The 25,385-nt window shown below is 37.6% G+C and overlaps 1 protein-coding gene across 8 annotated transcripts in view; it reads left to right on the top strand.

Annotated features, from left to right (window-relative positions):
• ACBD5 (acyl-CoA binding domain containing 5) overlaps window positions 1-16,970 on the top strand; it is a 35,059-nt gene extending 18,089 nt beyond the window's left edge. For 7 of the 8 annotated variants that reach the window (XM_027121669.1, XM_027121665.1, XM_027121667.1 and 4 more), the window contains 5 exons: window positions 1,345-1,612; window positions 7,464-7,663; window positions 8,998-9,042; window positions 9,361-9,470; window positions 15,022-16,970. In XM_027121669.1, coding sequence (XP_026977470.1) covers window positions 1,345-1,612; window positions 7,464-7,663; window positions 8,998-9,042; window positions 9,361-9,470; window positions 15,022-15,034 — 636 coding nt within the window. In that variant the 3' untranslated portion in view covers window positions 15,035-16,970. Of the gene's footprint in view, window positions 1-1,344; window positions 1,613-1,788; window positions 1,863-1,985; window positions 2,083-7,463; window positions 7,664-8,997; window positions 9,043-9,360; window positions 9,471-15,021 lie in introns of those variants that run through there. The other variant, XM_027121670.1, reaches the window with a different exon arrangement.
• Window positions 16,971-25,385: the final 8,415 nt, after the last annotated feature.

The raw sequence follows: 25,385 nt of genomic DNA, 5'->3' as shown, positions 1-25,385 counted from the left end.
TCTGTTAATAACAGATGTATATGCTGTTCGCCACTTTGAAAACATACCTCTAACATGTTTAAACATTTGTATTTTGTTTTTTTGTGAATTAAAAAATATATAAAATTCCTGAATATTCAAAACTGTTTAAATATTATAATTTATAATGTATTTACAGTTATAAATATTCTGAGAGAGGTGGGATGGGAGGCAGAAAGTGAACTCCTTATGCTAGTCCTTATGTTTGAGACATTGATAACAGTCAAGAAGACTGAATAATTTCAAACAAATAAATCTGTTCTTCACATTGACTAAATACATTGGACTGAAGTTTTTTTTTTTTTTTTTGCGGCATGCGGGCCTCTCACTGTTGTGGCCTCTCCCGTTGCGGAGCACAGGCTCCGGACGCGCAGGCTCAACGGCCATGACTCACAGGCCCAGCCGTTCCGCGGCATGTGGGATCTTCCCGGACCGGGGCACGAACCCGTGTCCCCTGCATCGGCAGGCGGACTCTCAACCACTGTGCCACCAGGGAAGCCCTGGACTGAAATTTTAAGTGGAAATACTTTTCAAATTTCAGTTAATTAAGATTTGGTATTGAAAACTAACATTTGGAAAACCATTAAAAGTACATGAATTTTGTATTTTTCTCTTCGACAACTTTTTCTGATAACGACCAGGGTGGTTTTGACGGCTATATTTATGTTTGTTGTTTTTACATCCTCCCCCTGGTCTTTCCCCACCCCTGTTCTAACACAGTGTTTTTTAAATTTATTTTATTTTAAAATTAAATTAAATTAATTAATTTTTTTATTTTATTGAATTATAATTGATTTACAGTGTTGTGACAGTGCTTTTTTTTTTTTTTTTTTTTTTGCTGTACGCGGGGCTCTCACTGTTGTGGCCTCTCCCGTTGCGGAGCACAGGCTCCGAACGCGCAGGCTTAGCAGCCATGGCCCACAGGCCCATCCGCTCCGCGGCATGTGGGATCTTCCTGGACCAGGGCACGAACCCGCGTCCCCTGCATTGGCAGGCGGACTCTCAACCACTGCGCCACCAGGGAAGCCTCATGACAGTGCTTTTTGAATACAGTAACTCTGGATATTTAAAATGTTTCTTGGATGAATAACTGAGTCATGAGCACAGTTCACTGCCAAACATCTCAGTTCTTTGCTGAGATGTATATAAATCATCGCTATCCCATTTCTCCCCTACAGATGGGAGGCACAATATGAATTGAAGACATTTTTTAGAAAAATAATATTTTCTATAATAACTTTAAAAAAATACCGCTTTATAAAACCAGTCATTCTTCTATTGTCATGGAAACCTTGTGGTGTATAACTACATGCTTTACATTTGTAGTCTTCAGATAGCTTTACGTCAAACAATGGACCATTTCGCTATTACTTGGGTGGTAATCCCAGTCAGCCCTTGGAAAGTTCTGGTTTTCCTGAAGATGTTCAAGTATCTCCTGGGAATGGCAACAGGGGAGACACACAGGCGGCAGCAGTGGAAGGCAAAGGTGAAGTAAAGCACGGAGGAGAGGATGGCGGGAATAACAGTGGAGCGCCGCACCGTGAGAAACGGGCTGGAGAAAGTGAGGAATTCTCTAACGTCAGGAGAGGGAGAGGTGTGTAGCACTTGTTTTTTGTTCTCACTGTCTTTATAAACAAATTAATGAAATCGGGAGGTTCTAGATAGGAGAGGCACCAGGACTGTCCCTCTGCAAAGGGAATGTTGAAAGTTATCCTCGCGGAACATCTGACCATTTTTCTTTATGTCTGGTTCTCTCCTTTGACTCTACAGGGCATAGCAGTGTATTATTTGAAGGTGTGGGAGAAAATATGTCTATTTCCACATCTTTTATGCAGTGTTTTAAGGTAGCCAAATTTATGTTTTATCACCTCCTTGAACGCTCACTGATTGCTCCAGCTGTGCTGCTGCTTTTTTCCTATTATAGCTGAAAATCTGAATTCCTTATTGTTTCCCATTTCCCCGCTTAGGTCAAAAGACATCATTTCAAGCTGATAAATCAAGTAATAGAGATAAAAGAACATTTAACAGTACAGAGGGAAACATTAAGAATATTAATGTGATCAGGTAATAAAGAGTTGAGTGGGGAAGAAAAGTAGGAATATTAATTTACAGTTGTTTATAGTAAGGAATCAATAGGTACTGTCAAAACAGCCATTTGAACAAAAACAAACCTTTCTAATTTATCAGAAAAAAATACACATTTTTAAAAAAGCAGTGAAAACAAACCATGTAGTAAAACATTTTTTAAAACCCATAAAACAATGCATAATATAAAAGACTTAAGATCAAATGTATTTGTGAAAGCAGTACAAGTAAAGAGGCTCTACTCACCTACTTGAAGAAGAAGGTATTTGGATTGGTTCACAGAGCAAAGCATAACTTCATGCTATAGTCTACAGAAAGTAAAAAATAAAAATATAGGCAAAGGTATCTCACACAAATGCACATTAAAATAAGACAAGGTTAGTAATCTTGATATCAGGGAAGATTAATTTCAGGACAAAAAGCATTAAGATAAAGAGGGCCACTTGTAATGTTAAGGTGTGCAGTAGAGACTTAAAATTGTTAATATTTTATATAACATCAACACTTCAAAAGGCAAAATCTGCAGATGATATAAGGAGAAATAGGGAAAATCATATTAATATTCAGGAGACTTTAATATACTTTTTTTGGTCTATATGAGAGTGTAAGGACAAAAACATAACTAAGAATGATGAGAACCTTACTTAACATAATTAATTTGGTAAATCTTATTGGTAGTTATCAAACTGTGTACCATGATACCTATGGAACCTCATAATTCTAGATGCTAACTTTTTCTTTGTTACCCTTATGACACCCAGGCAAGAAACTCTGGACTGTATTTCTTATTTATTGTCACCATTGTCTCCCCTTTTCTACATTTGGTCCATCAGATAAACCTGTAATTCATTCTCTCTAATGTCTTCCTTTCCAATTTGATAGCCAGGCCAAGCTTTTCATTTTTCACTGATTCAGAAACCTCTTAAGCTTGTATGACTGTTCTTATTTTCTATTTAAATACATTCTCAAAGTGATCAGGATAATCTCTCTGTTTTTCTTTTGTTTTTTTTTTTTACTAAGACACGTTCTTCCTATTGAAGAATATACAGTATTTTTTGTCTGTATATATGCCTATATATATATACAGGTCTGCCTATAAAGCCTACACTCCTCACCTTCACATGGAACTTGATTCAACCTGTCCTTTGCTCTTCCTGACGTTATCATCCTCATGTTTTCATCACTCTCCTTTTTAGCATCTACCTCAAATAAGTAAAGAAAATCTTCCCACTCCCACCACTGGCTTGCCCCTTCCATGTCTATGCCTTTCCTATCGTTTGGCGTAGTCTTTTGTCTCTTCTTTGTTGATATTTGACTATCCCTTCATTCAAAATTCAACCTAAAGGAAAAAAATAGTGCTTTTGGGGAGTCTTTCCTAATAATTCACATTTAACTTTAATTAGTAGAATACTATATTATTTTAATATCCTTACACTTTTACACGCATTCCTTTTGCCAGGACTTTTATGTGCTCTGAATATAGGATAGGTTAATAAATCTTGATAGTATATTATAAAGCAGTAGGGAAAAAGCAGGCTCTGGGGACCCCTAGGGTAAGATAGTCAAGTGTATGATGGTCATAACATGTCCCCCCCCCAACCTAATTAAATGAATAATAAAGAAGAAAAAAATATCAAGGAATATGACAACAGCAACTAGATAAGGGACTCATCCTCGTACCATAAACTTTGCAAAGTATCAGAGAGACAGGACAATTAGAAAGAAACTAGAATAGATAGGAAGTTCTGTTCTCTATAGAAGCAGTGAGAATGAAGGTGAGTCAATGAAATTTTGAAAAAAACCTCTCAATTTAGTGGGAAGCAGACTGGAAGCCATAGTGGCTCGAGGGTGAAGACTCGGAGTATCCTTCTGGAACTCTTTTGGACACACAGCCAGAATGAGTGCAAGACTTGTTATTATTTTTCTCTTCCACCTCTGGTTGAGAAGGAGGCTGGAGAATGGGGCATAATCTGATGGAACTAATCACCTCTTGTCACAGAGACTTAAAAAAAAGAGAAGATACAGGGAGGATTGGGTAGCCTAGTGTCCAGTTCACCGAATTTCACATACCCTCCCGTCTCCCCTTCCCCTGGGGACAAGCAGAACCACAGCCAGAGCTAGAAGAAACTGGGGTTTGCTTTCAGACATGACCTCCCTCTTCTAGTTCTGACCTTGAGGACACTGAGGGAGGCAGGGAGAGATAATTGCTCAGTGATTGCGGCGAGCCGTTATCCGACCAGCAGAATAACGAGCCGCCACACGCAAGATTCTTCTCGTATCACACTTTATTGGAGCACAGCTTGGTTGAAGAAAGATGGAAGGAAGACCCTACGCAGCAGAATATGGCAGGCTTTATACTGGCCAGTAGGTCCACACAACAGCCCTGGGTTGGTGTGTGTCAGTACATGTGACACTTCATTGCTACGCCTACAACCCACGGGATGCACGCGTGGCGCCTTACGCGGCACTCCTGGGTAGTGCAAGCAATATGCAACAATGTAACTTTGCCTCCTTCTGGACCAAGAATCCAGCTCCTTCCTGGCGGCGTCCCACAAGTGATAATTCTCTGTCACTGCCAAAGGCCATCTGACCTCTTATATGGAGGAAGGATCTGAAATATAAGGCCATCTATCATTTGAATATATATGTCATTTTATATATATATATATATATATATATATATATATATATATATATATCGCTGATACAGGAAAAGTCCCCCACACAGGGCATTTCACAATGTACAAAGAAAGAGAATAGAAAACAATTCCCCCGTTACCTCAGCCCCTACCTCTAGTCCCACTCAGAAGAGCCTAATATAGAAGCAGCAGACACTGATGATATCAAGCCTACAAGGTCAGGTCTGGGGCGACATACCAGTAGGGCAATGTCAATGTGGCAGAAAACCCACTCTATTTAGGTAGATTGATAGAGGTGCCTGTGTCATAGATAAACAAGCTGACAAAAACTGACCTGGGAACTATGTAGAAATCCTACAGACAAGGAAAAAATAAAAAGGAGAGTGGAGAGGGGGAAACACACTTAGGATGCAAACAAAAGATCTGTTTTGGAAGAATATATATGCCAGAAAACAGAACATTTTAGATAACCAGTATTCCTCACTCAATAAAGATATAAACACTTACAAATAGGAGATCGAAGCAGAGATGATAAGGCCTAAAAAAAGGAAATTGCATAGGTAGGGGGAAAATTGGAGGCATAAGTCATAGTTATATAAGTTATAAATACATTAGAAACAGTAAAGAAGAGAATTGACATGGCAGAAATGCAAGTCATTCATTTATTCAAGAAAGGCAGCTTATACAGTTTGGGCAGAGGGCCCCTCTTTACAAGAAAAAATACAAATTTGTGAATATTTAGTTAAGAAAAAGGTCACAACGTATTACTAGAACCTTGGATTCAGGTTTCTTTCTTTAGGTAATTTAACAAAATTGTTTATATGAAACGCTTCCTGTTTAAAATCTGACTTTACCCACCTACAGCTCTCTACGGCTCCCAGAAATCACAGGGGCCCGTACAGGGGAATGGGCTGATACTCCTGTCTTTGTGAAGGCGGTTTGAACACTGAGTATTACAAAGGATGTAGTAAAGTGAGCAGAGACAGCAGTAGTTCTCTGGCACCATCAGAACCCACTGACAGACCATCACAGAATATGTCAAGCTCTTAAGGATGCAGGAAAAAACTAAGCCTGAAATTCGACTTCCACTTTTTTTTTCTGTGTAAATTCCAGACCAATAGCTGAGTTCAGGAATGACCACTTCAAATTTTACTTCCTTTCAATACAAGAGTAGAGGTCTTCTTGAAAATGGCATCGAGCATTTCAGTGTACTCTTTGGGGTTTAACTTGGCAGATGGCTCCAATTCCATTTCACTTACAGCCCCAAACACTGCTTGATGCAAGTTCAGTTTTGGGAATCCTGCTTCTGTAGGGTTCCAGGATGCCAAAGGGCAATGAGGTAGACAATTTTCTGTTTATTATTTAAAATAAGACTTACGTATTATATTAGCAAGCATGTAAAACTTGTGATGTTCCATTTCTGCAAGGGTACGGTAACATAGTAATACCTTTTACACACTGCAATATAAAACTGTTTTGGACTTTCCTGGTGGTCCAGTGGTTAGGACTCTGTGCTCCCAATACAGGGAGCACAGGGTCGATCCCTGTTTGGGGAACTAGGATCCTGCATGCCACACAGCGAGGCCAAACAAACAAACAAACAAAAAACTGTTTCAGCCTTTGTGAAAAATAACTTGGCAACACTCATTAAGAACCACAACAAAATTGTTATCCTTTCCCAGGAATTCTTCTTTGAATTTGTCTGACCTAAAGAAATCAACGGAAATTTGGACAAGAATTTATATACAAAGACATTCATTGCAAAGTTATTTGTAATCGCAAAAATTTGGAGTCACCCTAACTATCTAAAAGTGCAAAATGACTGAGTAAATTATTTCATGGTCTTACTAGTGAATTCATATAGCTGTTTCAGTGTTTTTGGAATTGGAGTAAAATTTAATGATGCACGTAAATGTTCATAATATATATATATATATTTTTTTTCTTTTGGCGGTACGCGGGCCTCTCACCGCTGTGGCCTCTCCCGTTGCGCCACAGGCTCAGCGGCCATGGCTCACGGGCCCAGCCGCTCCGCGGCATGTGGGATCTTCCCGGACTGGGGCACGAACCCGTGTCCCCTGCATCGGCAGGCGGACTCCCAACCACTGCGCCACCAGGGAAGCCCCATAATATTTTTTAAAATTAGGACACAAAATCACATATAAGGGGTAATGCCAATTCTGTAAATATACGCGTAGAGAAAAGGACGTATGGATAGACAACAAAATGTTAATAGTGGTGAGATTTCAATATAAGTATAATGGAATTTATAAGAAAAACCATTTAAAAACCTTTTGGGAGGCTTACAGTGATCAAATAGGAAAACATGGCTATTTAGTGTAGCTTTTAATACTCCAAAGAAACAGCCTTCTATTTTTTCAATCTTGTTACTGTATTAGTGAAGAATTTTTAAGAATGTACCCCAAATATGCATATTATTTGTGTATTATATACATTGAGTCATGTACTAGTATATTAGGTACATTATAAAACCTTAGCAAAAAAAAAAAAATTAAGACTATAAATAGAAGTTTATACCTGTGTCAACTTCTTTGATTTTAATAGTTTATTTTGTGTACTTCCTGATTGCTTCCACTCTACTTTGGAGATTTAGATCTCAAAGAAATAGAGGAAAAATGAAAAAAAAACACAAAAGGCACCCCACCATTTCTACTTTTCTAAGAGTGATTAAAAGTAACTTATTTTGCTCTCTTAAAATAGGGCACAGGATGCAACATTTGAGTGAAGGAAGCAAAGGTCGGCAAGTGGGAAGTGGAGGTGATGGGGAACGCTGGGGTTCAGACAGAGGGTCGAGGGGCAGCCTCAACGAGCAGATCGCTCTCGTGCTCATGCGCCTGCAGGAAGACATGCAGAACGTCCTTCAGAGACTCCACAAACTGGAGACGCTGACGGCATCGCAGGTAGCCTTCCTCGTTTGTCTTGTCTTTATCTGCTGTTGATCCCATCAAACAGTGTGTAATTGGAATCTGTGTTAATCTGATTTAAATGAACCATACAAATGATACCCAAAGCTTATTTTAGCAGTTAAGTAAGATTATATATTTAGGGAACCAGGCTCAGATTATGTTTTATCAAGAGGTAGATGGTGTGTTCCAATGATAAGAATATTCAAATACACTGATTTGAGTGGTTTTGCTAAGAAAGAGACAAATTCTGGATCCACAAAATGCTAAACAGTAACAGTTTACAAAATGCTTTTTCTTGTTAAACGTGTGATTTTTTGGTATGTGCATTTAATATCTGTCTTTCTTGCTAGACTATAAACACCGTGATTGTAGGGACTATATATATACTATTTTATTTACTGCTAAAGGACAGAGCCTTGTTCCAAGGAGGCGGGACAATAAATATCTGCTGTTAGATTAAAAAAAAATCTGATTTACACACATCAATGGAGTTTAATGGTTTTAAAAGGATCTACTTTTGAAAATATTATTTCAGAAAAGACTGACCCAAAAGCCAAATACCACTTAAAATAATTGGAATTTTTCAGCATATAAAATTAGCAGTACCATGTTGGAGACAGGAAGAAGAACCCAAGAAGAATAAGTGTTGAACAGTGCAGTTTGTGGCACTAATAGAGACCACAGCTAATGTCCTAGGGTTCACCATTGAAGGGCCATCCTTTTGTAGTAAGCGTTGTCTTCTATCTTGACCTCTTTTTAAAATGCTGTGGAGGTAATACACTAACTTACCCATTCTTTACTGTAAATTAGTTGTAGGCTCAAAACTTTCAAGCCAGAGAGAAATGTAGAGTTATGATTTGACCCCCACTATGGTTTGCTATAGCTTATCAGGAATCTCCAAAACAAATATTTGGATATTGTTCACATAATCTTTATACTTTTACAGTTTTAATAATCAAGGCTATAGTTCTCAAATATGTTTGTAAGTTGGTAGTTTATATGGAAATCAAGGAATTAATAAATGTTGAGTAAGTAATTTAATAAGAATGTAAAAGAAATAATTAATGGTTCTGATTAAGGTTTTATTTTGATAACTTTATATTATTTGAACTATAAAATGTCAGAGATAATTATTTGGCTAGCAATTTTAGGGACTTTTAATTTGGTCACCGTGAGTTTCAGGATAATCGAAGCATAGTTAGCAGAAAAACCGAGAGTAATCCAATATTTCACCCTTTTTTTAAAAAAAAAAGATAGGAAATAGAAAAAATTACTGTATTTTTTTTTTCTTTTTGTCAAAGCTAAATCAGTTTCATTTGTGTTGATAGGCAAAATCATCAGCATTACAGACCAGTAATCAGCCCCCTTCGCTGGTAAGAAATTCTTATCTTAAATCTAAGTGCCAGGGTTTCAAATAAGTTACAGTAAATTTAGATTATATGACATCCTTAAAGTATTCCAAATGAAATCTACCCTTTAGAACTTTGAAATTTAAAATATATTTGTTTTGTACTAAGTCTGAAGTCCTTCTGAAAGTCTACTTAACTGGATTATGCTCTAAAATTATCTCCCTCCCTTTAGCAGGAGTGAGATCTATTATTAATTATGTAGTTTCAAAATTATGGTGTGTTTTTTAAATTTATATGTGCAATATGTAATAGATTGGTGACCAGCTTATTTTATTTTCTCAGAGACCATCTTGGTGGCCCTTCGAGATGTCTCCTGGTGCATTAATCTTTGCTATCATATGGCCTTTTATTGCCCAGTGGTTAGTGCATTTATATTACCAAAGAAGGAGAAGGTAATACGATAGTTTTATAATTCAAAGTGGTATGTAAACTCTTAGAATCTATAGCAGACAGAGCTTTCAGCGGCAGTTAGGGAGATAGGTCCATTTTATAGATAGTCATACTGAGCATTCTGTACTGATCCTGAGACTGAAACTACCTTGGAAATGATATCTAGTGGGTTTTTAGATACTTGTTAGATTAAAATTTTTTCACTTGAGAGCATCTGATGTATTTGTACACTTTTGATTTATGCAACAGCAAGAAAATGATTACAGGCTTAAGTTTTATGTCTTATGAAGAAACAGTGTTCTCAAAGTATGATTTTTTGGGGGGGCCCTTTGCTAATATTAAAGGACAACAGATAAGAAAACTAATAATGCCTGCATGCTCTCTATACCTTAGAAATATAGACATTGGCATTTCAGGAAATGTTCATCCTGGTGGTTGACTAGAAATAGGGCTTGTTCTAATTTGAGGTCCAGAATTCCAGTTTGGATGCCAGGAAATAACTCAGGTAAGTCTGAGAATAACAGGTTCGAATCCTTGCAAGTGCTCTGAGATTGTCTAGATGAGGAATAACCTGAGGCCAAAACTCTTGGGTTCAAGAAAATCATTAAAAGCATTTTTTTGGACACTATGTAAACTGAATTACTTTCCCTGGATGGGCAGATGAACAAATATTTGTCATTCGTGGCCTCACTGATTATGTTTCTGGTGTTTCATCACCATTTCCCATTAAGTCACAACAGATGGGGAAAAGAGATAGGGTATTAGGTGGTAACATTTTAAGTGCTCTCTTACATATGTGCAGTAGAAACACATTTTTAAAAAATCTACAAGTTTAAATAATTATAGGTCTGTTGTGCCTCTACCAAAGAACCCACGTTTCTAATTACTGCACGTGATAACAAAAGCAAAAACCAAACATTTACCCTTCTCCTACGTCAAAGGGCTAAGCAGCACACTAGTCTAAGTGCTCCAGTGAGAATGCTTTATAGTAGAGAAAAGGAAATGCATGTGGCCTTAGGTGACTTGGTTTAGTCTTCCTTGTTCTCTGCTTATGTTAAGACTGTTTGATTTATGTTCATAAATGAACTCAATACGTTTTCTGGTACATTAATGTTCTTGGAATATTCTTGCTCACTTAAAAAACTTTTGTGGGATTTCAGAAGCCTAAGTTGCCTTCTCAGTATCATTTACCCCCTTTCTAAGCCATCTGTGTATGTGTCATTTCAGCTGTTAAGATACAGACCTTGGGACTATATCTATAGATATAGACTGTAGACTGTGTTGCAGTGGTTAAGAATCCGCGCATCCAATGTAGGGGGTGTGGGTTCAATCCCTGGCTGGGGAACTAAGATCCCGCATGCTGCATGACATGGCCAAAAAAAGGGGAAAACAAGATATAGACCTTAATTTAAATCCTTTCTTTTCTTTTTTCACACGTTTTGTGTTTCTCCTGTGATGGTTGGGTGCTATACAGTGTTTTAAATCCTAATATCCCTGATAATAGGAGGAAAAAAGAACCAAACTTTTTTCAATATGTGGTTATACTGGATTTAAGCGGCTGGCAACAGTGGTGCTAACGGGAGGTGTTTACATGTTTTGCAATGCATTTCAAAGTTCTTTTTCATGTTTTACTTTGTAGAAAGTTGGGGATTGGAGAATAGAGAAGTTCAACACACAACAAAAAACCTAAAGTTTACTTTGATTAATAATTTATTTCATGCTTAAGGTTGAAGCAGCTTGTCAGTTTATTAAAGACTGAAAAAACAAACTGTACTTTGCTTCAGCAGTCATGAAAATGGCAGTTTTTCTAAAATTTATTTTTTTTTTAATGTTCCTTACTTGTAAAAGTATATGCCGTTTCTCCTAAGTATTCCTTTCAGTTGTTGACAGATGTCTCTGAATGGAGAAACTTTTCTCTGTTCCTAATTTTCTACTTTGTTATTATTGAATCTTTATCCAGTTTTCCAATGTATGTTAGGTATTTAATCCTTCAAAGTTGTAAATTATTAGTGCTCTGCAACTGCATTTTGATGAGACATAGTGTTTTTATGTATTGTTTACTTATATATGTAAGGAGTCAACTGGGGTTGGCGATGGAAACAAGTTTTGGCTTGAGGGGATTTAGGCATCTTTTAATCTGGCAGTGTTTAACAGGTTTTAATCTGACAGTTATAGGAAAGAAGACTTGAGAACATTGTGCATGGTTTAGAGAAGACAGGTCTGTGTTAGAGATGAAGAGAAAGATTTAAAAATCCTCTTAGGATGGGAAAAGTGTGGCCAGGAGAGGGTGTGCCCTACTTATAACAGGGCCCACCCTGTACCTCATCCTCTAGCACAGTGTCTGGCATGTATTAGGCTTTCAATAAATATGTGCTGAATACCTGGCTGAAGGCCCACTCTTGGCAGGATGGCAGCCGAAGTACCATGTGACATGGAGAAGCTTTGATGTTGTTTAACATCTGGATGCAAACACACACTGAGATAATCCTATACACATGTAAAATAAGTGGTTATCTATTTGTGGTAAGCTTTAAAAAAAAATTTTTTTTTTACATGAAAAGTAATACTTAAGGTCCACTGCTTGATTCTTTTTTCCCCAGTATAGAAGAATATAAATTTTTTATAGTTGATTTACAATGTTAATTTCTGCTATACAGCAGAGTGATTCAGTTATACATATATATACATTCTTTTTTTTTCATATTCTTTTCCATTATGGTTTATCATAGGATATTGAATATAGTTCTCTGTGCTATACAGTAGGACCTTGTTGTTTATCCATTCTATATATAATAGCTTACATCAGAAAAATATAAATTTAAAAGTAAAAGAGATCTCATATCATTCTGCAGGGGATCTGAAAAACATTCTTTCTGTATGTGCTATGAAGAGTATCATCTGCAGACCTGTTCAAAATTAGGCCCTGAACAGCCTCCTATGGTACTACCTCCCCTCAGTTACCTAACCTGGTCATTCTGCTATTAAAATTATCCATGAGTTAAATACTGAAACCAGGCCAGTTTTTTTTTTTTTTTTTGGCCGCAGGGTGGCAGCTCGCAGAATCTTAGTTCCCCAACCAGGGATCGGACCCAGGCCTACGGTGGTGAAAGCACTGAGTCCTAACCACTGGACCTCCAGGGAATTCCCTGAAAGCAGACCTTTTAAGTCCACAAGACTATTCTTAATCTATTACACAAAGACCTCACTTCTCAGATACTGCATTTTTTACAAACTGAAGGTTTGTGGCAACCCTGTCACAAGGCTGTCAGTACCGCTTTCCCAACAGCATTCACTCACTTCATGTCTCTGTGTCATATTTTGGTAATTCTTGAAATATCTCAGACTTTTTCATTATTATTATATCTGTTATGGTGATCTGTGATTAGTGATCTTTGATGTTGCTACTATGACTTGCCAAAGGCTCAGATGATGGTTAGCATTTTTTAGCAATAAAACATTTTTTTAATGATTTTTTAAGGGATTTTTATTTTTTGGCTGCGTTGGGTCTTCGTTGCTGCACATGGGCTTTCTTTAGTTGCAGCAAGTGGGGGGGCTACTCTTTGTTGTGGTGCGCGGGCTTCTCACTGCAGTGGCTTCTCTTGTTGCAGAGCACAGGCTCTAGGCGCGCGGGCTTTAGTAGTGGTGGCACGTGGGCTCAGTAGTTGTGGCTTGTGGGCTCTAGAGCGCAGGTTCAGTAGTTGTGGCACACAGGCTTAGTTGCTCCTAGGCATGTGGGATCTTCCCGGACCAGGGCTTGAACCCATGTCCCGTGCATTGGCAGGCAGATTCTTAACCACTGCACTACCAGAGAAGCCCAATAAAGCATTTTTAAATTAAGGTATGTACAGTTTTTTAAGCCATAATGCTATTGCCACTTCATAGACCACAGTAGAGTGTAAACTGTTATATGCACTGGCAAACCAGAAAAGTTGTGTGACTCACTTGATTGCGATATTAGCTTTATTGCGATGGTCTGGAGCCGAACCTGCATGATCTTCAAGGTCTGCCTGTAATTTGAAGGAAAGCATGTTTCTAACCACTTTCCTTTATCAGTCTGTCCAGGTTCATAAATGTGCTGGTAGGTGGTTTCCTTATTTAATAAAAACTGGATAGGGTGGGACAGGTCTCAGGAGAAACATTCTTCAGATGGAGCCTGGGGAAGGTGATACTGGACCAAAAATTCAGGCCCAGGCTTCTGAGGCAGGGAAAGAATCTCAGCAGTCCAGGCAGAGCAGAGAGTTCAGTGGGCTGGGGAAAGGCAAAAGGTTATTCCTGTTTTCTTACCTGTTGTTTTCTGTAACTTTTCTTCTCTTATCACACTATACCCTACATTTTACAAGTTAATTTTTTATAAAAGGAGAGAAAGAGCTCACTAAGTGCCTGGAAAACATCCCAAAATTCCAAAGATAGTGATAATGACATGTCTCTTCTATTTCCCTATTACAACTGAAGGTTGGGGGGTTCATAGACCAAGTTGTGTGTTTTTTGGTAAATCTACAGATTTGGTAAATCCTGTATAGCAATCTGCATCACGTGGGTTCTTAGTAAGTGTTGCTAACTGTTCAGGCACCTCCCAACTAGCATTTCTGCTGAAGTCTCACTCAGGCAGTCTTTGCAACCACCCACGATTCTCTTCCTCCAGGGGCCGTTTTTCTTCATGCCAGAGTAATCTCCTATTATGTGAAAATCCAACTGATTATTTAAAATGTCACTCCTGCCAAGGTGTACATAAGATTTCTGCAGAGGATAAGGAGTGGTCTGATTATTTAAAAGATCATTCCTGCCAAGGGGGTTGCATAAGGGCGTTTCTACAGAGGAGAGGAATAAACTTGTAATGAGAGAGTTTCAGGCATTTTGGCATCTGGAATGCTGAGGAGGATCTAGAGATTTTACAGCTGTGGGTCCTTTCCCAGAACTCAGATCAGATGTGATTGTTGTGCTCACAAGCCCATTCTTCTCTGGTAGCTCACTCTGCTATCAGTAAAACCATCAGATTATACACATCTGAGTTGTTGGTTTATATGTCCCTCCCATCCCCATCCTATCAACTAAACTGAGAGCTTTTTTGAGGGCTAAAAGCCTGCCTCAGAGATGTCTGAATCTCCAGTACCTGGCACAGTGCCTGGAAAATAACAGATACATAATATGTGTTGATTAAATGAACAGTCCAGGTTGTGTATCTGTCAACCTTCTGTTGTTTTATGAAGCTTTTTTGTTTCAAAACTTTCCATTTTGATAAAATTATGAAAAAATCTGAACTGTGGAATAGCCAACTAGAAAAAGATGAGAATCTAGAAGCTGTGAGAGGAATGTACATTTAAATCGTTTGTTAGAAACTACTTGGTAATGTCATCACTTGCAGTTGGATCTTTCCTATCAAGCTCTAAGTGACATGAAGTAACTTCATAAGGATCATTTGTAATTTTATGGTCTTATTTTGAATTTGAATATTATTATTATGTTACCATCAGCGAATTCTTTGGTATCGATATGTTTCATATTCAGGTTGTATTTATACTCATAGGACATTGTTTTTTTCCTTTCTTTTCAAAGAAAATTGAACTGAAGAAAATATTTTCCTGAAGAAGATTACTGGGCCTGGATGACCTCGGGATGAAATAGATTGTGGAGCTCACACGAAACTCCTAGTTTGTGATGATTACATTTCTTTTTGTTGTCCAGTAGTTTGGTTTGTGTACATATATACATATATATATTTTGCACTACACAAATGATAACATTTTAAGGACTAATATTGCTGATACTTGAATAATCAATCTCAACTAGGTTATAAGTAATAGACTTAGATTTACCCTACCCTTGAACTTGAAGGACATTAAATTATTAATTATTGTTTGGTAACATGTTTACCTGATTATCTCCCATAGAGAAATATAAGCTGCTTTTCCAAGGTACAGTTATGATAATAAGAACAGATTAATAACTGGGTATTTTTAATTTTCTAAATTAAATATGAGAAAGTATGCAAACCAGGAGTGAATTTCAAATGAGATGAAATCGACTTTCTTAGTCACTGAACCACCATGCGATTCAGTAGAAAACGACTGGAAGAATCTTCTCCACATCCACTTTGTGGGCTGCCCATAATCTTTCTTGGGCATGCACATCTCTAACTTTAGTATTCAGGCATCATTATGACGAAGTAGAGCCCTATGTACTAGGCTTTGTTTTTACAAATTATTCACAGAATAGACATAACCTGCTAATGGAAATGATGAAGAATGGGCTTAACGTGTTCTGAACCTGCAGATCATTAATAAGATTTGTATTCAATCATATACATGGATTCCTTTGTAATAATTTTCCTTTAACTGAGGACATCTTGTTTCTGCTTCATAGGGTGCTTTGAAATATAAAATGAAAACTTATTTATACTGTTTTTACAAAGGTCAAAGAGAAAACACATGAAAATCACTTTTCTGCAACTGGTAAACCACACAGACCGGACTCTTAACCTCTTAGTGCCTCAGTTTTTCCTTCGGGGTATAATATTGGAGATACACCTATTTCACAAGGGGTATTGGAGAGATCTGCAAGCTAGCAGGCCATATGCTTCCATTTGAATAAGACATACCCAACTAATGTAAATTTGTGTCTCTCCTCCACCTCCCACATTTAGATTAAGAAGAAGACTGTAATTTAGATCCTTGAAGGCTTTGTTTGGAATTATCCTTCCTGCATGCCTTTTAAAACTCCCTGCTCATGTAGATGTACCTTATGCTTTAAAGATTTCTCTGATACAAAGGTTTAGTATCAGATAATTTTTAAAATTCTTGGTATGTGTGATGTTGGGTTTAGCATCATGTGTTCAGAGTGTTCTCAATAAGAGAGAAAGTAATCCATCCCTAGTCTAGAGGGTGGTTCTTTGTTTACCTGAAGAAAAAAGTATAAGAATACAATTTGCTTTTCTGAAGACTCTTTTTTTCCTTATTTTTTTTCTTACATGTAACTTGATGTTTTTTATTTTTTAATTCCATCTTGATTAAAATGTATCTGTCTAAAGAGATATACTAATATTTGCTTTTTAAAAGCTGTCCTCTATTTATTTAGGGAAAAGAAATGAAGCCAGTAACTGAATTATATGTAAAAATAAAATTTAGACCTGTGGGTCTGGAGTTATTTTTAAAAATTAGCTATCAATCTGGTATCAGAAAATGGTGGCTTTTCTCTTAGTATATAAATAAATAAGATGCAAAGTAAGAATGTAAGCAGTTGTGATTCATTACAAGCAGTTGAAGGTAACTAACTCCTAGGGATAACCATTTGTATCCTATTCCAAAGTCTTATTTTATAGTTTGAAAAGCACTTTGCACACAGTTCTTGTATATACAAGTAAAGACATAATTATAGGATGTAGTGTTACTGCTTTGTTTAACAAGAACCTCATTTAAAATTGACAGCTATGGTATTTTTTTAATGATCTACTTCTTTTCTGTTTCTTTATTGTAAAATTAAGTTAAAAATAAAAGGTTAATGAAAAATGTTATGGTTTTTATTCCTTGTTACTGTTAGAAGTGCAGTGATTATATAAGGATTAAATGAGAATAAATAGTAGGGGTTCATAGGAAGTAATTGTGCCTCGTTCAAAATAAAGCCATGCTATTACATGTAATTTTATAAAAATCAGAAACAGGCTGAAGTTGAACTCATTTAGTCATCTGGCTGAAAATGTTACTTATCGTGTCAAAATCTTAGTTTCAATTCTTACTCCAAATAGGTAGCTTCCCATAGCCACTCAGTGTGGCCTTAGTCAGCCATGTTAAATACATACAGTTTGTCTTAGGTAGAAAATGGTGAGAAGGTTTTATGTTTTTAATACAAATGTATAACTTGTAACTTCTCCACATAGTGATAAAAGTGATGTTAGCTATTTGTAACATTAAGATACCAGTGTTCTGGGGCCTGTAATAGGAAGCTAACTGCAGTGGCTTGAGTTTTTTCTCCTCATATACAAGGAGTCCAGAGGTAGGAAGTCCAGGGCTGGTAAGGTGCTTCCACAATGTCCTTAGGGACACAGGTTCCTTCTGTCTTTCTGTTCTGTCACCTTTAGGGTGTGGGCCTTGTCTTGTTCACTAAATGGCTGCTGTACATCTCGGTCCAATGTCTACATTACAGGTAGGCAAAGATCCTTATCCGATCGGGAAACAGTAACTTTCCTGGAAATCTCACACAGGATACTCCTTCTCCATCTACTTGGCTAGAACTGGGTCTCATAATTATATCTTTGTCTATAAGAAAGAATATTATTTAAAGAATAAAATTGTTTATATAGATATAATTTTACAAATTTAATTTTGCCCATACACAGGAAAGGCCATGTCTTTTGGCCTTTAATACACTTAACTGAGTTCTCTTCTTTATCTATTTTTCTTTTCTGCTTCTCAACCCTTGTTTTCCCACTGACCTTCTCTCTCTCCATTAATCCTCCTTCCCAATGGAACCACTTTTTCAAGCTGAAAAACGGTGTTCTTTTCCTTTTTCAAAAGAAACAACTAAAAGAACTTTTAAATACGTACATAATACAGGCGAGGTGTAGCCATTGTTATTTTCTCTGCCCAGCACCTGTCCCTCCTCCTCCTGATAACAGCATCACTCTCCTTGCCCTTCCCTGTAGCACAGAGCTCCTCTTCCTCCACTGTAATCCTGCCCCACCCCCCGAGCCACAGTAATGGGCATGTGACTCAGACCTGGCCAGTGTCTATCTCATTCTCCTCCTGACCACAGTGACAGTCCTAGGAAGGGGTGTATGACCATCAGTGAAGCAGTCAGAGTTATTCTCTGGATTTATTTCAGGAAACTAGAGAGAGCATTTTGCCTTTTCACAGAATATTACATAGTTGGGATCATACAGTATGTAGCCCTTTCAGAATGGCTTCTTTCACTTTGCAATATACTTATATATTTATGGTTCCTCCATGTAATTTCATGTATTCATAGCTAATTTATTTTTATGTTTTTATACCTGTGTGTCAATAAAGTTTTATTTACAAAACAAGTAGGGGGCTGTATTTGTCCCATGGGCTGTAGTTTGCTGACTTCTGATTTAGGTAATTCATTTCTTTTTAGCACTGATTAATATATCATTGTCTGGATGTACTAGAGTTTATTTATCCATTCACCTATTGAAGGATATCTTGGTTGCTTCCAAATTTTAGTAATGATGAATAAAGCTGCTATCAACATCTGTGCATAGGTTTTCGTGTGGTTGTAAGTTTTCAACTCATTTGGGTAAATACTAAAGAGCTGATTGCTGGATTGCATGGTAAAGTTACGTTTAGTTTTGTAATAAACCACCAAACTGTCTTCCAAAGTGGCTGTACCATTTTGCATTCCCACCAGTAATGAATAAGAGTTCCTGTTGCTCCCCATCTTTGCCAGCATTTGGTATTGTCGGTGTTTTGGGTTTTAGCCATTCTGATAGGTGTGTAGTGGTATCTCGTTGTTGTGTTCTCTTTCTCCTTGAATTATAGGCTGTAAGGTTATTACCAGGGAGATCCTGGGGCTGTATATCCTGCCACTTGGAGGAACCTTAGATAATAAGGCCAACATCTAGACCTAGGAACTTAGACAAGGGTCAGAAACAGTGAATTCAAGTCCTTTAATCCAGTTAATTCTGAAAACACTACCCCTATGTTTATACAGTTTGTTTACATGGGTTAATAAATTTGCCTTCTTACTTAAGGCAGTTTAAGGTAGGTTTCTGACACTTGGAACCAGAGTCCTGACTAGTATAGAAAATGCATGATTGTCAGGACTGAGTGTAGGCTCTGAAGCCAGACTGTGTAGGTTCAAATTCTCTGCAATCATGGGAAGTCCCTTACCTTATGTTTCAGTTTTCGTATGTATACAATGTGGATAAAAATACCTCATAGAGAGCTTCCCTGGTGGCGCAGTGGTTGAGAGTCCGCCTGCCGATGCAGGGGACACAGGTTCGTGCCCCGGTCCAGGAAGATCCCATGTGCCGCTGAGCAGCTGGGCCCATGAGCCATGGCCGCTGAGCCTGCGCGTCCAGAGCCTGGGGGAGGTCACAACAGTGAGAGGCCCCCGTACCGCAAAAAAAAAAAAAAAAAAAAAAAAAAACCTCATAGAATTAATATATGTATAAAATACATAGAACAATGTTCAGGATACAGTAAGTACTTTGTAACTGATAGCTACTGTGATGGTAATAATAATGACTGGGGTTATTATTTCACTATCAGTACATAAGAATCCAAATCCCTTTTGCAGAGGTAGACACTGGAAATGTTGTTGCAAAGGTACCAAAAAAATTTTTTTTTCTTTTTTAACAACAGCTAGTTTCTACCATTTATGCTCTGGATACTATTCCTTTCCTTAAAAACTTTGCCATTTTTTTCTGCCCCAGAGGCAACTACTTTCAGCACATTGGGTGATTGTTTTGTACTTACCTCCAAGGTTCTAAACGATATGTTTGAACTGCTCCTTTATTTTTTTTTAAACATGTTTATTGGAGTATAATTGCTTTACAATTATAAATTACAGTGTTGTGTTAGTTTCTGCTGTATAACAAAGTGAATCAGCTATATGTATACGTATATCCCCATATCCCCTCCCTCTTGCATCTCCCTCCCACCCTCCTTATCCCAACCCTCTAGGTGGTTGCAGAGCACCGACCTGATCTGCCTGTGCTATGCAGCTGCTTCCCAATAGCTATTTTACATTTGGTAGTATATATATGTCAGTGCTACTCTCTCACTTTGTCCCAGCTTACCCTTCCCCCTCCCTGTGTCCTCAAGTCCATTCTCTACATCTGCATCTTTATTCATGTCCTGCCCCTAGGTTCATCAGAACCATTTTTTGGTTTTAGATTACATATATATGTGTTACAATATGGTAGTTGTTTTTCTCTTTCTGACTTACTTCACTCTGTATGACAGACTCTAGGTCCATCCACTTCACTACAAATAACTCAATTTCCTTTCTTTTTATGGCTGAGTAATATTCCATTGTATATATGTGCCACATCTTCTTTATCCATTCATCCGATGGTGGACACTTAGGTTGTTTCCATCTCCTGGCTATTGTAAATAGAGCTGCAATGAACATTTTGGTACATGACTCTTTTTGAATTATGGTTTTCTCAGGGTATATGCCCAGTAGTGGGATTGCTGGGTCATATGGTAGTTCTATTTTTAGTTTTTTAAGGAACCTCCATACTGTTCTCCATTGTGTCTGTATCAATTCACATTCCCACCAACAGTGCAAGAGGGTTCCCTTTTCTCCACACCCTCTCCAGCATTTATCGTTTGTAGATTTTTTTGACAATGGCCATTCTGACTGGTGTGAGGTGATACCTCATTGTAGTTTTGATTTGCATTTCTCTAATTAGTGATGTTGAGCATCCTTCCATGTGTTTGTTGGCAATCTGTATATCTTCTTTTGAGAAATGTCTACTTAGGTCTTCTGCCCATTTCTGGATTGGGTTGTATGTTTTTTTGATATTGAGCTGCATGAGCTGCTTGTATATTTTGGAGAGTAATCCTTTGTCAGTTGTTTTGTTTGCAAGTATTTTCTCCCATTCTGAGGGTTGTCTTTTCGTCTTTTTTATGGTTTCCTTTGTTGTGCAAAAGCTTTTAAGTTTCATTATGTCCCATTTGTTTATTTTTGTTTTTATTTCCATTTCTGTAGGAGGTGGGTCAAAAAGGATCTTGCTGTGATTTATGTCATAGAGTGTTCTGCCTATGTTTTCCTCTAAGAGTTTTAGTGTCTGGCCTTACATTTAATTCTTTAATCCATTTTGAGTTTATTTTTCTGTATGGTGCTAGGGAATGTTCTAATTTCATATTTGCACATGTAGCTGTCCAGTTTTCCCAGTACCACTTATTGAAGAGGCTGTCTTTCCTCCATTGTGTGTTCTTGCCTCCTTTATCAAAGATAAGGTGACCATATGTGTGTGGGTTTATCTCTGAGCTTTCTATCTTGTACCATAGATCTATATTTCTGTTTTTGGGCCAATACCATACTGTCTTGATTACTGTAGGTTTATAGTATACTCTGAAGTCAGGGAGCCTGATTCCTCCAGTTCCATTTTTCTTTCTCAAGATTGCTTTGGCTATTCGGGGTCTTTTGTGTTTCCATACAAATTGTGCAGTCTTTTTGTTCTAGTTCTGTGAAAAATGTCATTGGTAGTTTGATAGGGATTGCATTGAATCTGTAGATTGCTTTGGGTAGTATAGTCATTTTCACAATGTTGATTCTTCCAATCCAAGAGCATAGTATATCTCTCCATCTGTTTGTATCATCCTTAATTTCTTTCATCAGTGTCTTATAGTTTTCTGCATACAGGTCTTTTGTCTCCTTAGGTAGGTTTATTCCTAGGTATTTTATTCTTTTTGTTGCCATGGTAAATGGGAGTGTTTCCTTCATTTCTCGTTCAGATTTTTCATCATTAGTGTATAGGAATGCAAGAGATTTCTGTGCATTCATTCTGTGTCCTGCTACTACCAAATTCATTCATTAGCTCTAGTTTTCTGGTAGCATCTTTAGGATCCTCTGTGTATAGTATGTTGTCTGCAAACAGTGACAGCTTTACTTCTTTTCCGATTTGGATTCCTTTTATTTCTTTTACTTCTCTGATTGCTGTGGCTAAAACTTCCAAAACTATGTTGTATAACAGTGGTGACAGTGGGCAACCTTGTCTTCTTCCTGACCTTAGAGGAAATGCTTTCAGTTTTTCACCATTGAGAACGATGTTGTCTGTGGGTTTGTCATATATGCCCTTTAATATGTTGAGGTAGGTTCGCTCTATGCCTACTTTCTGTAGAGTTTTTATCATTAATGGGTGTTGAATTCTGTCAAAAGCTTTTTCTGCATCTATTGAGATGATCATATGGTTTTTTCCTTCATTTTGTTAATATAGTGTATCACATTGATTGATTTGCATATATTGAAGAAATCTTGCATTCCTGGGATAAACCCCACTTAATCATGGTGTATGATCCTTTTAATGTGCTGTTGGATTCTGTTTGCTAGTATTTTGTTGAGGATTTTTGCATCTACGTTTATCAGTGATATTAGTCTGTAGTTTTCTTTCTTTGTGACATCTTTGTCTGGTTTTGGTATCAGGGTGATGGGGGCCTCATAGAATGAGTTTGGAAGTGTTCCTCTCTGCTATATTTTGGAAGAGTTTGAGAAGGATAGGTGTTAGCTCTTCTCTAACTGTTTGATAGAATTTGCCTGTGAAGCCATCTGGTCCTGGGCTTTTGTTTGTTGGAAGATTTTTTTTTTTTTTTGCGGTACACGGGCCTCTCACTGTTGTGGCCTCTCCTGCTGTGGAGCACAGGCTCCGGACATGCAGGCTCAGCGGCCATGGCTCACGGGCCCAGCTGCTCCACAGCATGTGGGATCTTCCCAGACCGGGGCACGAACCCGTGTCCCCTGCATCGGCAGGCGGACTCTCAACCACTGCACCACCAGGGAAGACCTGTTGGAAGATTTTTAATCACAGTCTCAATTTCAGTGCTTGTGATTGGTCTGTTTATATTTTCTATTTCTTCCTGGTTCAGTCTCAGAAGGTTGTGCTTTTCTAAGAATTTGTCCATTTTTTCCAGGTTGTCCATTTTATTGGTATAGAGTTGCTTGTAGTAATCTCTCATGATCCTTTGTATTTCTGCAGTGTCAGTTGTTACTTCTCCTTTTTCATTTCTAATTCTATTGATTTGAGTGTTCTCCCTTTTTTTCTTGATGAGTCTGGCTAATGGTTTATCAATTTTGTTTATCTTCTCAAGGAACCAGCTTTTAGTTTTATTGATCTTTGCTACTGTCTCCTTCATTTCTTTTTCATTTATTTCTGATCTGATCTTTATGATTTCTTTCCTTCTGCTAACTTTGGGTTTTTTTTTTGTTCTTTCTCTAATTGCTTTAGGTGTAAGGTTAGGTTGTTTATTTGAAATGTTTCTTGTTTCTTGAGGTAGGATTGTATTGCTATAAACTTCCCTCTTAGAACTGCTTTTGCTGCATCCCATAGGTTTTGGGTCATCGTGTTTTCATTGTCATTTGTTTCTAGGTATTTTTTGATTTCCTCTTTGATTTCTTCAGTGATGTCTTGGTTATTTAGTAGCATATTGTTTAGCCTCCATGTGTTTGTATTTTTTAGCTTTTTTTCTATAATTGATATCTAGTCTCATAGTGTTGTGGTCAGAAAAGATACTTGATATGATTTTAATTTTCTTAAATTTACCAAGGCTTGATTTGTGACCCAACGATATGGTCTATGGTGTATCCTGGAGAATGTTCCATGAGCACTTGAGAAGAAAGCGTATTCTGTTGTTTTTGGATGGAATGTCCTATAAATATCAATTAAGTCCATCTTGTTTAATGTGTCATATAAAGCTTGTGTTTCCTCAGTTATTTTCATTTTGGATGATGTGTCCATTGGTGAAAATGGGGTGTTAAAGTCCCCTACTACTATTGTGTTATTGTCGATTTCCCCTTTTATGGCTGTTAGCATTTGCCTTATGTATCGAGGTGCTCCTATGTTGGGTGCATAAATATTTACAATTGTTTTATCTTCTTCTTGGATTGATCCCTTGATCATTATGTAGTGTCCTTCTTTGTCTCTTGTAATAGTCTTTATTTTAAAGTCTATTTTGTCTGATATGAGAATTGCTACTCCAGCTTTCTTTTGATTTCCATTAGCATGGAATATCTTTTTCCATCTCCCCACTTTCAGTGTGTATGCGTCCCTATGTCTGAAGTGGGTCTCTTATAGACAGCATATGTATGGGTCTTGTTTTTGTATCCATTCAGCCAGTCTGTGTCTTTTGGTTGGAGCATTTAATCCATTTACATTTAAGGTAATTATCGATATGTATGTTCCTATTACCATTTCCTTAATTGTTTTGCATTTGTTTTTGTAGCTCTTTTCCTTCTCTTGTGTTTCCTGCCTAGAGAAGTTCCTTTAGCATTTGTTATAAAGCTGGTTTGGTGGTGCTGAATTCTAACTTTTGCTTGACTGTAAAGGTTTAAATTTCTCCATCAAATCTGTATGAGATCCTTGCTGGGTCGAGTAATCTTGGTTGTAGGTTTTTCCCTTTCATCACTTTAAATATGTCCTGCCACTCCCTTCTGGCTTGCAGAGTTTCTGCTGAAAGATCAGCTATTAACCTTATGGGGATTCCCTCGTATGTTATTTGTTGCTTTTCCCTTGCTGGTTTTAATATTTTTCCTTTGTATTTAATTTTTGATAGTTTGATTAATATGTGTCTCGACATGTTTCTCTTTGGGTTTGTCCTGTATAGTACTCTCTGTGCTTCTTGGACTTGATTGATTGACTATTTCCTTTCCCATGTTAGGGTAGTTTTCAACTATAATCTCTCGAAATATTTTCTCAGACCCGTTCTTTTTCTCTTCTTCTGGGACCCCTGTAATTAGAATATTGGTGCATTTAATGTTGTCCCAGAGGTCTCTGAGACTGTCCTCAATTCTTTTCATTCTTTTTTCTTTATTCTGCTCCCTGGCAGTTATTTCCACCATTTTATCTTCCAGCTCACTTATCCATTCTTCTGTCTCAGTTATTCTGTTATTGAGTCCTTCTAGAGTGTTTTTAATATCAGTAATTATGTCGTTCGTCATTGTTTGATTTTTTGAACTGCTACTTTTTGATACTTCTGTTTTGGGAATTATCTACTTACTTCCGTCTACTGAAAAACAATTTTTTAAATTCATTTAATTTGTTTACGTTGGGTGTTTGTTGCAGTAGGCAGGTGGGCTCCTTAGTTGCAGGTCACCAGCTTCTTAGTTGCAGCACGTGGGCTCCTTAGTTGCAGCAGGCAAGCTCCTTAGTTGTGGCTCGCTGGGTCCTTGGTTGTGGCATGCAACCTCTTAGTTGCAGCCTGCATGTGGGATCCAATTCCCAGACCAGGGATCGAACCTGA

The sequence above is a fragment of the Aethalodelphis obliquidens genome, unplaced genomic scaffold (assembly GCF_003676395.1).
Source record: "Aethalodelphis obliquidens isolate GAN/ISIS:26980383/991018 unplaced genomic scaffold, ASM367639v1 scaffold23, whole genome shotgun sequence".
Taxonomy (NCBI): domain Eukaryota; kingdom Metazoa; phylum Chordata; class Mammalia; order Artiodactyla; family Delphinidae; genus Aethalodelphis; species Aethalodelphis obliquidens.
This window is presented reverse-complemented; position numbering and strand designations above follow the sequence as displayed.